This window comes from Sarcophilus harrisii, chromosome 2 (assembly GCF_902635505.1).
Source record: "Sarcophilus harrisii chromosome 2, mSarHar1.11, whole genome shotgun sequence".
In the NCBI taxonomy this organism is placed as follows: domain Eukaryota; kingdom Metazoa; phylum Chordata; class Mammalia; order Dasyuromorphia; family Dasyuridae; genus Sarcophilus; species Sarcophilus harrisii.
The window spans coordinates 574,156,926-574,170,715 of record NC_045427.1 but is presented as its reverse complement, the minus strand read 5'-3'; the positions used below and the strand labels follow the sequence as shown (position 1 = coordinate 574,170,715).

The 13,790-nt window shown below is 36.0% G+C and overlaps 1 protein-coding gene across 2 annotated transcripts in view; it reads right to left on the bottom strand.

The window, feature by feature from the left end:
• Window positions 1-212: 212 nt before the first annotated feature.
• Window positions 213-13,790, bottom strand: part of KCNK18 (potassium two pore domain channel subfamily K member 18) — a 31,757-nt gene continuing 18,179 nt past the window's right edge. The window contains exon 4 of one of the 2 annotated variants that reach the window (XM_003755345.2): window positions 213-1,700. In XM_003755345.2, the coding sequence (XP_003755393.1) occupies window positions 904-1,700 (797 nt within the window). In that variant the 3' untranslated portion in view covers window positions 213-903. Of the gene's footprint in view, window positions 1,701-3,605; window positions 3,973-13,790 lie in introns of those variants that run through there. The other variant, XM_031955930.1, reaches the window with a different exon arrangement.

Sequence of the window (13,790 nt, the reverse complement as noted above, 5' to 3'; positions counted from 1 at the left end):
AGTAAAAAAAAACTGTGGAGGAAAACTAATTGTTCAAAGCCATACAGAAAGAAAATAAAAGTGCTAGGATTTGAACCCACATATTCTAATTCCAATTTGATTGTTCTCACTACTCTAAGCATGTTATTTTCCAAATTTTAAGACACAAAGATACAAATATTAATTTAAGATACACTATCTGTTGTTTATGAGATGGTATGTCACTCTACAATACCATTGAATCAATATAGATCCAAACAAAATGTAAGCTAGGATACTGTATATCGGTACATTGTAAGTTGTTGTATTGTATATTGGCATATTGTGGAAGCCACAATCTTGCCAGATGAAGAACAATGCTGCATAATGAATAGCTGCAAGGGAGATTTATTTGAAAAGAAAATTTGAGGGAGATAGCATCATTGGCTTCAAACATTTGAATCATATTACAAGACAGATAAAACTTATTCTGTATGGATATAGTTGTCATGTGGATTTTCTCATAAGCACTATCTGAAACAGAATGGCCTAACTAGCTGGTGAGGTAGCTAGCAACTTAATACAGGAAGTTTTCAAGCAAAGGTTATTATCACTTCTTGAGGTACCATGGAGGAATATTACTCCTTTAGGCAGGGAGTGAGTCTAGATAATTTTTAAATTTTCTTCCAACTCTGAGATTTGATAAATAGCAAATTCCTTATACATTTATGCAAATAAACCAGTATCATCTTCACTTTTCAATTGCTACTTTACTTCCCATTTTGTGACAAACAATATGATGGTTTGATAAGCATGGAATAATCTATCGTGGGACAGTTTGAAAGCAATGAAGACAATTTCTAAAGTCCCTTCTAACTCTGGGATTTAATGAACATCAAATTTCTTATAGACTTATGCAAATAAACCCCAGCATTCTTCCATTGGCTACTGTACATCCCATTTTGTGACAAACAATATGATGCTTTGGTAAGCATGGAACAATCTGTCCTGGAGCAGTTTGAAAGTGATGATGACAATTACCATGCCAATGACAACATAAATGGAACAAAAGAGAAATATAAAGGTATTCTCCAACTTGATATCCCCAAACCCAATTGTGGTAAATGTTATAAAACAAAAATAAAATGCAGTCCCAAAGTCCATATGAGTTTCCCAAAGTGGTAGAATTGCTGCTCCAAAAGAGATGTAGGCAAATACAACCAACCCAATTATGATGATGGGAATATCAAAATTTTCAACTATTTTTCCTAAATTTCTTAAGCTTCTGTGGCTTTGTAAGCGTTGTGATTTCAAATGCTCCAGCTCAGGACATGAATGGCTTCTTTGCATTTCTGAAGGAACACACAAGGTATTTTCCCGCTCTTTCCTTAGAGTTTTTTTAAACTTTTCCAGATTTTGGCTTTGTTCCATCAGGCAATTATAATTTGTATTTATGCCTTTTTGTATGGTGAGTTTATGGCTTGATTTTCTTACCACATTATGAGATAAGGTCTTATTGACAAGATCAGAGTCTGTGCATTTTGAACTATGCCTTCGGATTTGAGATAATGTAAGGCAAGAGACCCGAAGATTTTTGTAATTATTGTAAATTGTAGATAGCATGGATGCTAGGGTGTCACCAAGGGCTGTCGTAACTATGAACATTAAAGGTATCCCAAAGAGAGCATACAGCATACACAGAGCTTTTCCAAGTCCTGTTGTGGGATACATGTGGCTGTAACCTAAAAACAGAAGAGATATGAAACTTATCTTACACAGAGTCCAAGAGAATCCTTTACCATTTCCTCAACCTCCTTTCACCACATAAAACATAACCACCTTGAAGATATAAGTTGTAGTCAAAGATGTGATGGCATTCATTAGTGCTACTTCCAGGGACATGCATGCTATTGATAGGTTTGCTCAGATCTACAAATTTGGAATTTCTCAGGCAATGAGCACTTTGATAAAGGCAATTACAGTTCAAGAGTTAGTTGCTAACAGGGAAAAGTCTTTATTATTTCAACAGGTTGTCCTGGGAAAAATAAAGAAAACAGCACTAGAATGATTTAGTAATATAAGAATCTAAGACCTGCCACATTGGGCTGGTCTCTGTCTCTCCCTCCAGTATGGTCTCTAGCAGATGTGCAAGGATAGTTTAGGAGAAGCCATTGTGATCCCTTCTGACAGTCAAATTAAAAATTTCTTATTCAATTTTCTTATCCCAAACAACCCAATTTCCTTATTGTAGACAATTACCATGGTTCTGTTATGGGCCCTTTTCTCTATACTCTCTCTCAATGTTGAGCTCATCAGCTCCCATAGGTATAATGATCACTTCTACACAGATGACTCCCAAATCTAAATAATTCTTAGCAATCTCTTTCTTTCCTTAGCTTCAGTCCTATATCACTTAGTTGTCTTCTGGGCTTTGTTACTTGGATGTTAATTGGACATGCCGTTTTTTTTCCTATCCCCTACTATTCCTAAACTCATTCTTCAGTCTCTCCACCTCTCAGTTATTTCCCAGGCCATTGATAGATTGATAGCTCTACACACACACGCTCACACACACATGTGCAAACATATATATTCACATATAAAACTACATATTATATATATGGGGAGGAGAGAGGGAACAATTTGGTGAAGGAGATGGGATTGGAGTAGGATTACATGAACAAGTAGATGGGTTGGTCTTAGTGAGGAGTAAGTCATTTCATTAAATAGAACAAGTTTGAAGGAGGAGATAGTGGAAGAAAGCACTTGAGTGATACATGATGAGGAAGAGAGGGAAAAGGGGAGTTCATGGAAAATGTGCCCAATTTTTTCTGTAAAATATATCAGAAGAAACTGATTTTAAATTTAAAACAATTGTTTCCCATGTGAATCAAATCTTGGAATCCAGACCAGAGATTATAGTTGAGTCATTTATGTAGCCTCTGCTTACTGGTGTCTACTTGTGTGAAGCCTTGTGTTAGATTCTGTGTGAGGTTAAGTTGGAGGAGATACAAGGAAAAATAAGATCCCATCATTTGATCTCAAGGAGCTTACAAATCAGGATGACAAGATATGGACATATTATTTCAATGAAGGTGAAAGAGATAAGGGAGGCTTCCTTCAAGAGTTAGGTCATGTGCTACTTCCATTAGGAAGTCTTCACTGATACTGTTCCATGTTTAGTACATCCTCCATGTTTAGTACTCATATGCTGTTTATATAGAGAAGCAGCAGGTACAAGTGTATGAATCAGGGAGACTTTGATTTAAACGTTACCTCATTTACTAATTCTGTGACCCCTGGACAAGACACCTAAAATCTTTATGTGCTTCAATTTTTTCATGTATAAAATTAGGGGACTAGAAGGCTTCTAAGGTAGGATGTAAATATATAAATATGAATATATTTATTCAGCTATATATCTATAATACTATGAGCCTATGTTATTTCTTCTCAGTAGGATAGAGATTTCTTGACAATACATCTGACACTTTATGACCCCATTTGGGATTTTTTGGGCAAAGATATTGGGGTAGTTTGCCATTTCTTCTCCAGTTCATTTGATAGATGAGGAAACTGAGGCAAACAGAATTTAGTGATTTGTCCAGGATTACACAGACAGTAAGTATCTGAAGCCATACTTGAATTCAGGGTCTTGTTGACTCCAAGTCAACTATTACATCCATTGCACCACCTAGATGCAGGAACTGTTTCATTTTATTGTTTGTATCACCAAGGCTTAGTACCTTGGGATGAGTAAGGATGAATATAAATATTTAACTCCAGCCATCTTCAGCCTTCCCCTTCCCCACATTATTTATGTTGCTGCTCTGTCTAGAACTTGAGTTCTGAAGGAGTGCCGTTCTGATTGGTGAAATCCCTTTCTCTCTAGCAGGCCACAGTCTCTACAAGTCTTCTCTACCCTGATCTTCTTCCATTCTGTGCCTTCTTCCAACCTCCTTTTTTTCACTTTTTTGCTCTCGGAACTCATATCAATCAACATTCCCATGGATTCTGAAAAAGATGTAAAGGCTATTGTTCCCTTAACATTCTTTAGATTTTTTCAACCAAATCTCCTTTCTCTGAGAGGTCACCATTCACTCCCCATGTATGCTGTCCCTTCCTATTAGAATAGAAATGTCTTGCTTTTCTATTTGTGTCCACACTAGCTAGCATGTGGTTAATATATACACCCATTATTCTCTGGAATAATCTCTTCTCTACCTACATTATAGGGTTGTCATGAGAATCGAATGAAATAATGGATAGGAAAGCACTTAATTAACTTAACATAACTTAATTAATATAGGTATACTGTAAAGGGGTGGGATGAGGTGGAGTGAAGTTAACAAAGTTGACCCACACCTAGTCTTTCTGTTGGTGTTCAGCCATTGAATCATATCTGATTCTGCATGATTCCACAGACACTGTCCATAGGCTTTTCTCGGCAAAGAACCTAGAGTAGTTTGCCATTTCCTTCTCCAGGTGGTCCCCATTTTACATATGAGAAAATGAGGCACATAGCCATTAAGTGTCCAGGAACACAGTAAGTGTCTGAGGCCAAATTTGAACTCAGACCTTCCCAACTTCAGGCTGGTATTCTATCTGCTGCACCACCAACTTCCCCATGCTCTTTCTACCAGGCTGAAATTTAAATAACAATATAAACAACATTATCTCAATTTATCCAGCACTTTACAAAGTGTTTTTTTTCCAAATAGCCCTATGAATAAGTATTTTAAGTCTTTTTTTTATCCCTGTTTTATGGTAAGGAAAAGTGAGCCTCAAAGGATAATAATGATAAGAATAATAAATTGATATTTATATAGTACTTTACAATTTGTAAAGAGTTTCATGTACATTATGTACATTATCTCATGTAAGGTTATATGCACACAGGCCCACAGATAGTAAATACTAGAGCTGGGACTAATACCCAGATTTTCTAACAGTAAATTCTATTTCTTTTCACTGCACCACAGACGGCAAACTCATGTAGAAATAGAGGCTTCTTAACTATACATAAGGATCCCTGAAGGTGCATATTGACTTTGAAAATCACATGTGAACAATATTGACATATCATTGTATTTTTATTTATTTTATTAAGTATTTCCCGAATATATTTTAAGCTAGTTCTGGCACACTGAGTGACCCTGTTTGACACCACTGCCTAGACTTGTCACTCAACCCTAAATGATGGCAGATATAGTTTATTTTAAATGAACAGGTTTTTAAGGCCTTATTTTTCAAACTCCCTGGCTAAAGTCCTAAAAATTCAGCAGGAAGTTTTGGAAAGAGCTACATAATTAATTGCTAGATGCAGAAGTGCATAAAGGAAAATTAGATAATTTCTTTGAATAGGCATGGATGCATTCCAGAGTTTTCGCTTTCTCTACCCCCCCATTTAGACTGCTCCTGTACACTATAGTCTTTACAATTTACTGGATCCAGAAAACAGTTTCCTAATGCAAGGTGGCCTCAGAACCAGGGAATAAATAGTAATTGACTAGTCCTACACCTGTCAGGTATTTCTGTCTACAAACTAATGGCAGTACTATATCATAGAAATCTTGAAATGTGGTCCAAAGCATAGAAGCAGGAAGTATCAGAGAGATTTTAAAAGGACAAATATTGATTGTTAAGCATTACAGGAAATGAGCCACATCATCTGGTTTTGGATGATTACTAGATATTAAGTTATATATCTTAGTTGAATTTACAATAAGATGTATCATTACTTCTGATATTTTTAACTAAGATGAACACTCATGCATTTCCATTAGAGAAAAGAGGAAAATTGGTTTCGATCTTGTGTTCTTTTATCTTTGGGAAAAGAAATGCATATATGCATCCCCTTTCCCATCCACATGACCTTTGCTTTTTGAGTGGGTTGTTTTGAAATAATCATCGTTAAATAATCATTCTTTCTTTAGCCAATGTACAATCCTCTCCATTAAGGATACAAGTTTCACTGAAAAGTTCAGCATTTATTATTCTGTGTACATCGGACTATGCTATGTTCTAGAAAAGATACAAAATTTAGTAAGATATAGTCTTTACCCTCATGGAGTTTATAGTTAAATAGAAATGTGAGAGACCAATACCAAAAACTACAAGGAATTATAATATAAGAAATGGTGAGTTCATTGGCATAGGAGAACTCCCAGATGACAAAACTCTCTTTGCCATAGAAGTAAGGGAGGGAGAAAGAGACTGGGAGAGAAGAGAGACCAACCAACAGAGAAAGAGAGAGAGACAGACAGACAGACAAACAGACACAGACAGACACAGAAACAGAAACAGAGACACAGAGACAAAGAGAGAGTCTGAGAGAAAGAGACAGAGAAAGAGAGAGACAAACAGACAGACAGACACAGAGACAGAAACAGAGACACAGAGACAAAGAGAGAGTCTGAGAGAGAGAGACAGAGAAAGAGAGAAACAAACAGACAGACAGACACAGAGGCATAGATAGAGATTCACACAGACAGAGATTGATAGAAAGTGTGTGTGTCCGGAGCAGGGATGGAGATGGAGAGAGATAGAAAGAGAGAGACAGAAAGGGAGAGAACACAGGAAAAGCAAGAGGATCGGCTTTGTGAAGAAAGAAACAATGCTCAGCTTTAAATATGTTGAGATGGAGATATTGTGGGACACCTCTAGACCTAAAGGTGCTAGAGGCACTTGGAGAGATGAATCTATAGTATGAAAGACATGGATGAAAATATAAATCTTATATTTGTTAATAAGTCAACAAGCATTTACTAATCACTGACTATATACCAGGTATTGTGCTAGGTCCTAGAGAGCTAAAGACAAAAATGAAACAGTCCCTACTCTCAAGGAGCTTATATTCTATTGGAGGTAGGCCACTCATATGTGTACAGGATATCTCAAAAAGTGTCAGTGTAATTTTAAACTTTAAACTTTAAAGTATTGATACACTTGTCATGTAATTATCATTACATATAATTCCATCAAATATTATATAATGTTATAATGCCACACTAATAATATACATATACATAATTATATTATATTAATTATATATTCAAGCTTTAATTTAAAATTACATTAAGACTTTTTGGACATTTTTAAAATTTTAAAAATTAGAATATATAAGAATAAAGACAAAATAGCTGAGAAGAAAGGCACTGGGGAAAAAGGAGTTTGAACTATACTGAAGAAAGTAAGGGGTTCTGCATTCAAGTATGCAATTCACTTGAAACTATGGGAATAAATGGAGCTGTGGAAAGCCAAGAATGTAGAAAGAGAAAAAGACCCAAGGACAAAAGTTTGGATCTGTATTAATATCCACTGAATGAGCTCTGAACTCAAAAGAAATCCTTTCAGGATCATAAATAATAACACCATATGTGTGCATGGTACTTGACAATTTCTTATCATTCAATAAGGATGCATGATGTATGTTGTGCCAGACACTGAGGTGGGCACTTCAGATACAAAGGCAAAAGAGCAAGACGATCCTAGAAGCTTACATTTCATTAAGAAAACATATGATGTTCTCAGATAACTAAATATAAATATATATGAAATAAAATATTTATTTGGGATGTGGTGGGGAGAACAAACTAATAACAGGGGAATCAGAAAAGGCTTCTTTCAAGAGATGGCACTTGAACTCAATCTTTAAGGAAGTTATGATTTCAAGAGATGGAGAGAGAGAAAGAGCCACATTTTAGGTATGGAGGGAGACTGTCAGGGAGGAGCTAAGAAATGGAATATTGAATATAGGTAATATTTTGGCTGGAATGTAGAGTGTATTATGGTGAGTGACATGTAACCAACCTGAAAAGATAGCTTAAAACTAGGGAAGAACTTTCTATAGTAAACAGAGTGAATGTATAGAAGAGAGACTAGAAATAAAGATTAGGAAAATTATTGCCATAGTCCAGGCAAGAGTTGATAAGGCCCTGTACTAGGACAGAGGTCACCTCAGTATAGAGAAGGAAATGCATGGAAGAGATCTTCTAGAGGTACAATTAGCATGATTTGGCTATTGGGGATATTGGGGATAAAATAAAGGAGAGCAAAAACAGGCTGAGGTTGAGTCCTAGACTGTAAAGCTGCTGTGTAACTATTATTCCATCTCCTTCTCTCTCTCTTCTCTCTCCTCTCTCTCTCTCTCTCTCTCTCTCTCTCTCTCTCTCTCTCTCTTTCTTTTTTCTCTCTCCCTTCCTTCCTCCTTCTTCTTCACTCCTTCCTTTCCTCTCTCCATTTCCCTCCCTCTTTTTCCCCGCTTTATCTTTTCCCCTTTCCTCCCCCACTCCCATTTCATGCACCTTTAATTTCTTCCTATATACTGCTTCCTATAAGCACAACTATATCTCCTCCTCCATGCTTAAAAAAACCAAAACCCTCATTAGATTCTCTCATCCTTATTAGCTATTGTCCTATAGCTCTTCTCTCTTCTCAGACAAATTTCTTTATTATTATTATTATTTATTTAATAGCCTTTTATTTACAGGTTATATGCATGGGTAACTTTACAGCATTAACAATTACCACACCTCTTGTTCCAATTTTTCACCTCTTACCCTCCACCCCCTCCCCTAGATGGCAGGATGACCAGTAGATGTTAAATATATTAAAATATAAATTAGATACACAATAAGTATACATGACCAAACCATTATTTTGCTGCTCAGACAAATTTCTTGAAAAAACTTTTCCTAACTGCTCTGGTTTTTACCAAGAAAACCCCCAAATGAAGTAAAAAAGAATTATACACAACTGAAACCATCCAACTTGTTGCCTACACTTTTTCTCTTTTAATTCAATTCCAAATCTTCTGAAATCTGGCTCCTGTCTCATCAGGCAGATGAAATTGATTTTTCAGAGTTAGAAATGATCTTTCAATTGGTGAATATAATGGCTTCTTCTCATTCATCTTTTTTGACCTTTCTCTTTTGACTACCCTTCTCCTTGAAAAATATTCTCCCATTTCTGAGTTTCCTTGACATTGTTCTCTCTTGGTTTTCCTTTTATCTAACTGCTCATTTCTGGCCCTCTTTACTGGATCATCACCATGCAAAGCTCCATGACTACATGAAAAAACTCTCCATAACCATTGTTTACACTTTCTCCCTTCTCATTTGCTTCTAAACCTCTCTGGGAAGTCCCCCCAGTTCTGTCTTGGGCTCTTTTTCTCTTTTCTCTTTTCTCTCTTCACTGATGGGAGCATCAGCCCCCATGCCTACAATTATTATCTACATATTATCTATATCTAACCCTAGTCCCACATTTCTCCACTGCCTATGGAAGATTTTGAATTAGATGTTCCATGGAATTTCAAACTCAGCAAATCCTAAATACAACTCATCTTTCATTACACACTCACCCCTTTTTTGAGCTTTCCTTTCCTGGCTTCCTTGATATTTCTTATATAAGACACTCCATCGCTCCATCTGCATGGGATTTTTTCATTGGAATGCTCTTTCTCCCCAACTATGACTTTCAAAATCTCTGATGGACTTCAAGACACAGTTCAAGTATCAATTTCCATAGGTTTTCTTTCCTGGTCCCTTATTCTTTCCCCCATCTGTCCCAGTTGCTGGAAGTCTTCCTCTCCAAAGTTACCTTACATTTACTTTATGTGTGTTTTGCATATACTGATACTATGTTTTATAGCTCTCCCTATATATACATTCTTTATCCCTATTAGAAAGTAAAATGATTGAGGGAAAGTATTTTTTTAAATTTTTGTCTTTGTAACTCCAGTGTCTAACATTCACTGGCTATAGTAAATGCTTCATTAAGACTTGATTTATTAACTAATTGTTTGGAAGGCTTGTTACCCTTGACTCAAATGGAGAAGTGGGAAAGAAGGATGGTTTTAGAAGAAAAAAGAGTTCAGTTTTGGACATGTTGAGTTTGAAATGCCTATCAAATATCTAATTCTAAATGATCAGTAGGAAGATGAAGACAAGAGACTGGAACTTGGGAGAGAGATGAGAACTAAATAGATTTGGGAGCACTTATCTAGAGATGGTAGTTGAATTCATGGAACCTGATAAAATTCACCATAAAGAAAGTTTTAATGGAGACATACAGATGAAAAAGTATTGGTAGTATTCTTGATGTTAGAAAGGGAAGCTCAACAAAAGGGGCGAGTTTGGAATGAAAGATAATGAGTTGTGTTTGGGATATGCTGAGTCTGAGATGCCCATGGGACAGCTAGGCTTTAGAAGGGATAGAGTTCTATGCCAGGAGTCAGGAAGATCTGAATTTAAATCTGACCTCAGACACTTAGTTATGTGACCTTGGGGAAGCCACTTACCTCAGTTTTCCTCAATTGTTTTGCCTCAGTTTTCTCAACTGTAAAATTAACTGGAAAAGGAAATGGCAAACCACAATCAATATCTTTGCCAAGAAGTCCTCCCAAAATATCAGTCAGAAATGACTAAAATGACTGAACAACAATGAAGTCAGTAAGTAGCTTGCTATAAGCAGTATAGCAAATAAATGGAACTGGGACTAGATCTATTATCATGTAGCTCTTAAATTAGTCATCCCATGATATACAGATATATCAATGAAATTTGACAGAAACAGATTGTCTCTGATATTTATTAGCCGTGTAATATTGGACAAGTTGCTTCCAGCTCTAAAAACTTATGATTCCTAAAGGTCCAGTAATCTAAGACTCCAATGGATGCATGATCTCATTGTTGTAGGTATTCTCTCTAATAAAAAGGATCACAACCATTCCATGTCTGCTGAAACAAGAATCCATGATTTTTGACAAACACAAATAAATGGGACCATTCAAGTTAATGTTTTAGACATTATTAAAATACTTTGTCACGTGTTTCTACTGGGCTTATATCCCAAAGAAATCTTAAAAAAGGGAAAGGGACCTGTATATGCAAAAATGTTTGTGGCAGCCCTCTTTGTAGTGGCTAGAAACTAGAAATTGAATGGATGCTCATCAATTGGAGAATGGCTGAATAAATTGTGGTATATGAATGTTATGGAATATTATTGTTCTGTAATGACCAGCAGGATGATTTCAGAAAGGCCTGGAGAGACTTACTTGAACTGATACTGAGTGAAATGAGTAGAACCAGGAGATCATTTTACCCTTCAACAACAATACTATATGATGATCAATTCTGATGGATGTGGCTCCCTTCAACAATGGGATGAACCAAATCAGTTCCAATTGTTCAATAATGAAGAGAACCAGTCACACCCAGCGAAAGAACTATGGGAAATGATTATGGACCAAAACATAACATTTGCATTCCTTCTGTTTTGTCCATTTGCATTTTTGTTTTCCTTCTCAGGTTATTTTTACTTTATTTTTAAATCAGATTTTTCTTGTGCAGCAAGATAACTGTATAAATATATATTGCATATATTGTATTTAACATATAGTTTAACATATTTAATATGTATTGGTCTACCTGCCATCTAGGGGAGGAGGTGAGGGGAAGGAAGGGAATAGTTGGAACAGAATGTTTTACAAGGGTCAATGCTGAAAAATTACCCATGCATATGTCTTGTAAATAAAAAGCTATAATAAAAATAATAAAATACTTTGTCACGGAAGTGATGATTATTATGAACCAATATAAGTTCATTAAAGACAGCACAATTTAATGGAAAGAGTGCTATGCTTGAAGTCAGGAAGAACTCAGATTTGAACCTTGTATCTCTCTCCTTTCTGGAACTAACTATATGATCTTAAGTAAGTCACTTTTGACTTGAAACTCAATTTTGTTATCTGTATGTAAAGTAAAGGCATTAGTTTCTAGGTAATTGATAGAGTCTCTCCTAATTCTAAAATCTAATAATATAGCAGTGGTAGGGAGTGATAGAGAGCAGTGATGTTTAATCTCTCCTATTTTCTTATCATTCACCTTATGACTAACTCATTTCCTATATAGATATTGTCTATAAAAGCTCATCTATGGTAGAAAGTTGTATCAAAGTATCTGTAATTTTCTCTATCTGTCTGTCTATTTCTATCTCTATCTCTGGGCCCCCACGCACAGACAGAGCTTCTGGCAAAACAGCTCTATGTTAGATTTCTTTCCATCTTTTCTCAGAAGATAATGTTCTTCTACATTTGTGTCTTTTCACTTACATTTCCAATAGATATGCCCAGATTATCAAAGGCCTATACGTAACACTGCCTACAAAGATAAATTATAGGCAAACAAAGTAAATTAGGAAAAGAAATTAACTTCTGGAGCCCAGTAGAATAAATTTTCCTGAGGGATCCCAAGGAAGGAAAAGGAGACATAGGATTACCATCTTGGGCACCTGTAGTCTAAAGTAGGGGATTTCTCTGTCCTGACACTCTCCAGTGCTAGAGCCTTGCTCCCTTCCTGAATCTTGGCCCCTTGTCTTTGTGATGATGGCATCTGCAAACACTTCCGATATCTCTTCTTCACATAGCTTTTCCTAGCTTCCTCTTCTCCAATTCCATGCTTTTCACCAGGAAACCAAATCTCATTTTGAGGCTGAATTTTGCATGGGCTAATTAAATTGACTTTTAAAAATCACCCAGGTATTGTCGCCAATCAACATTCCTCCTGTTGAATACTTGGAGAAGGTACAAAGTAGAACTGGATTTTGAAGGATAGGTAAGTGAAATGGATAGAGAAAACCTTCCAAATGGGTTGGGGATGGTGAGAGATATTTGCATGAGCAAAAGTGAGGAGGTGAATGGGTTTATATAAGATAGTTAACTGTAGTGGAGAGTGTGGGGGGGTGAGAAATAGAGAATTAGGCTAGATGGAATAAGTAGGAGCTATATTTGGGAGAGCCTTGAAAAATAGCCTGGGATACCTGGACCTGATATCCTAAGTAATGAAGAACAGTTAAAATATTCTGAGCAGAGGAGTAACATGAAAAAAGTCCATGTTTTAAAAAGTTTAATTTGTCAACAATGTGTAGTGTGGAGTAGGGAGAGGCAGACTAGGAAGCATAGGAATAAAGATAATGAGATTCTCTATCATGGACACAGGGGGTGAAAATAGAGAGAAAGAGGCGAAATCTTGAAAGCTCCATAATTCTCTAGTAGTCTCTTTGCCTCAGAAAGGCCTCATCTTTCCCTGAGAGTCAGGATCACTTTAATACTCTTTCAGCCAACTCATTAAAGATCTCTGGGCACTTTTTTTATTGGTTAAAAAAAAAAGAGTAAACCATTAGTGCCAGACAAGAATACAGTCTGGATCCACTGCAAAGTTAGTTCACTTTTGTCTGCCCCAGTTTCCTCACCTATAAAATAAGAATAATAATAGCTCCTACATTTCAGGGTTATTGCAATATATAAATGGAATAATACTTTATAGTGTAATGCTTAGTACATAATAGGTGTTATATAAATCTTATTTTTATCATTTGTTTTTCTTGACTATAATGCCAAATGTCCTCTTTGTCTCTGTTTAGTGACTTACTAGGAGTTCACCCATCCCAAGGACTACAACCCTGCCCACAACTGACATGTTCTTCACAGCTGTTAAGCCTCCCACAAAGACTCTGCTAGGTGAATAGATGAGCAGGAAAATTAGTCTACCAGAAGAAATGGCTTTTGGGAGTACTATTATTTCAAAACAATTTTAGGCCCTTAAAAAACAAATATCTTTTGTGACCCTTTGTACATTAGTATAGGTACAGAGTTGATTGGTATAGAGTACATAAGTTATATAGTAAGGATAGGGTACATAGTTGATAATATAGAGTGTATAACTGATTCCTCCTTACTTCCTTTTTGATAACAGTTGATATAATTGTAGAAATGAAGGAGCAGATACCAAAAATAATGAATCATTGGTATGTTAAAAGATATAAAATTC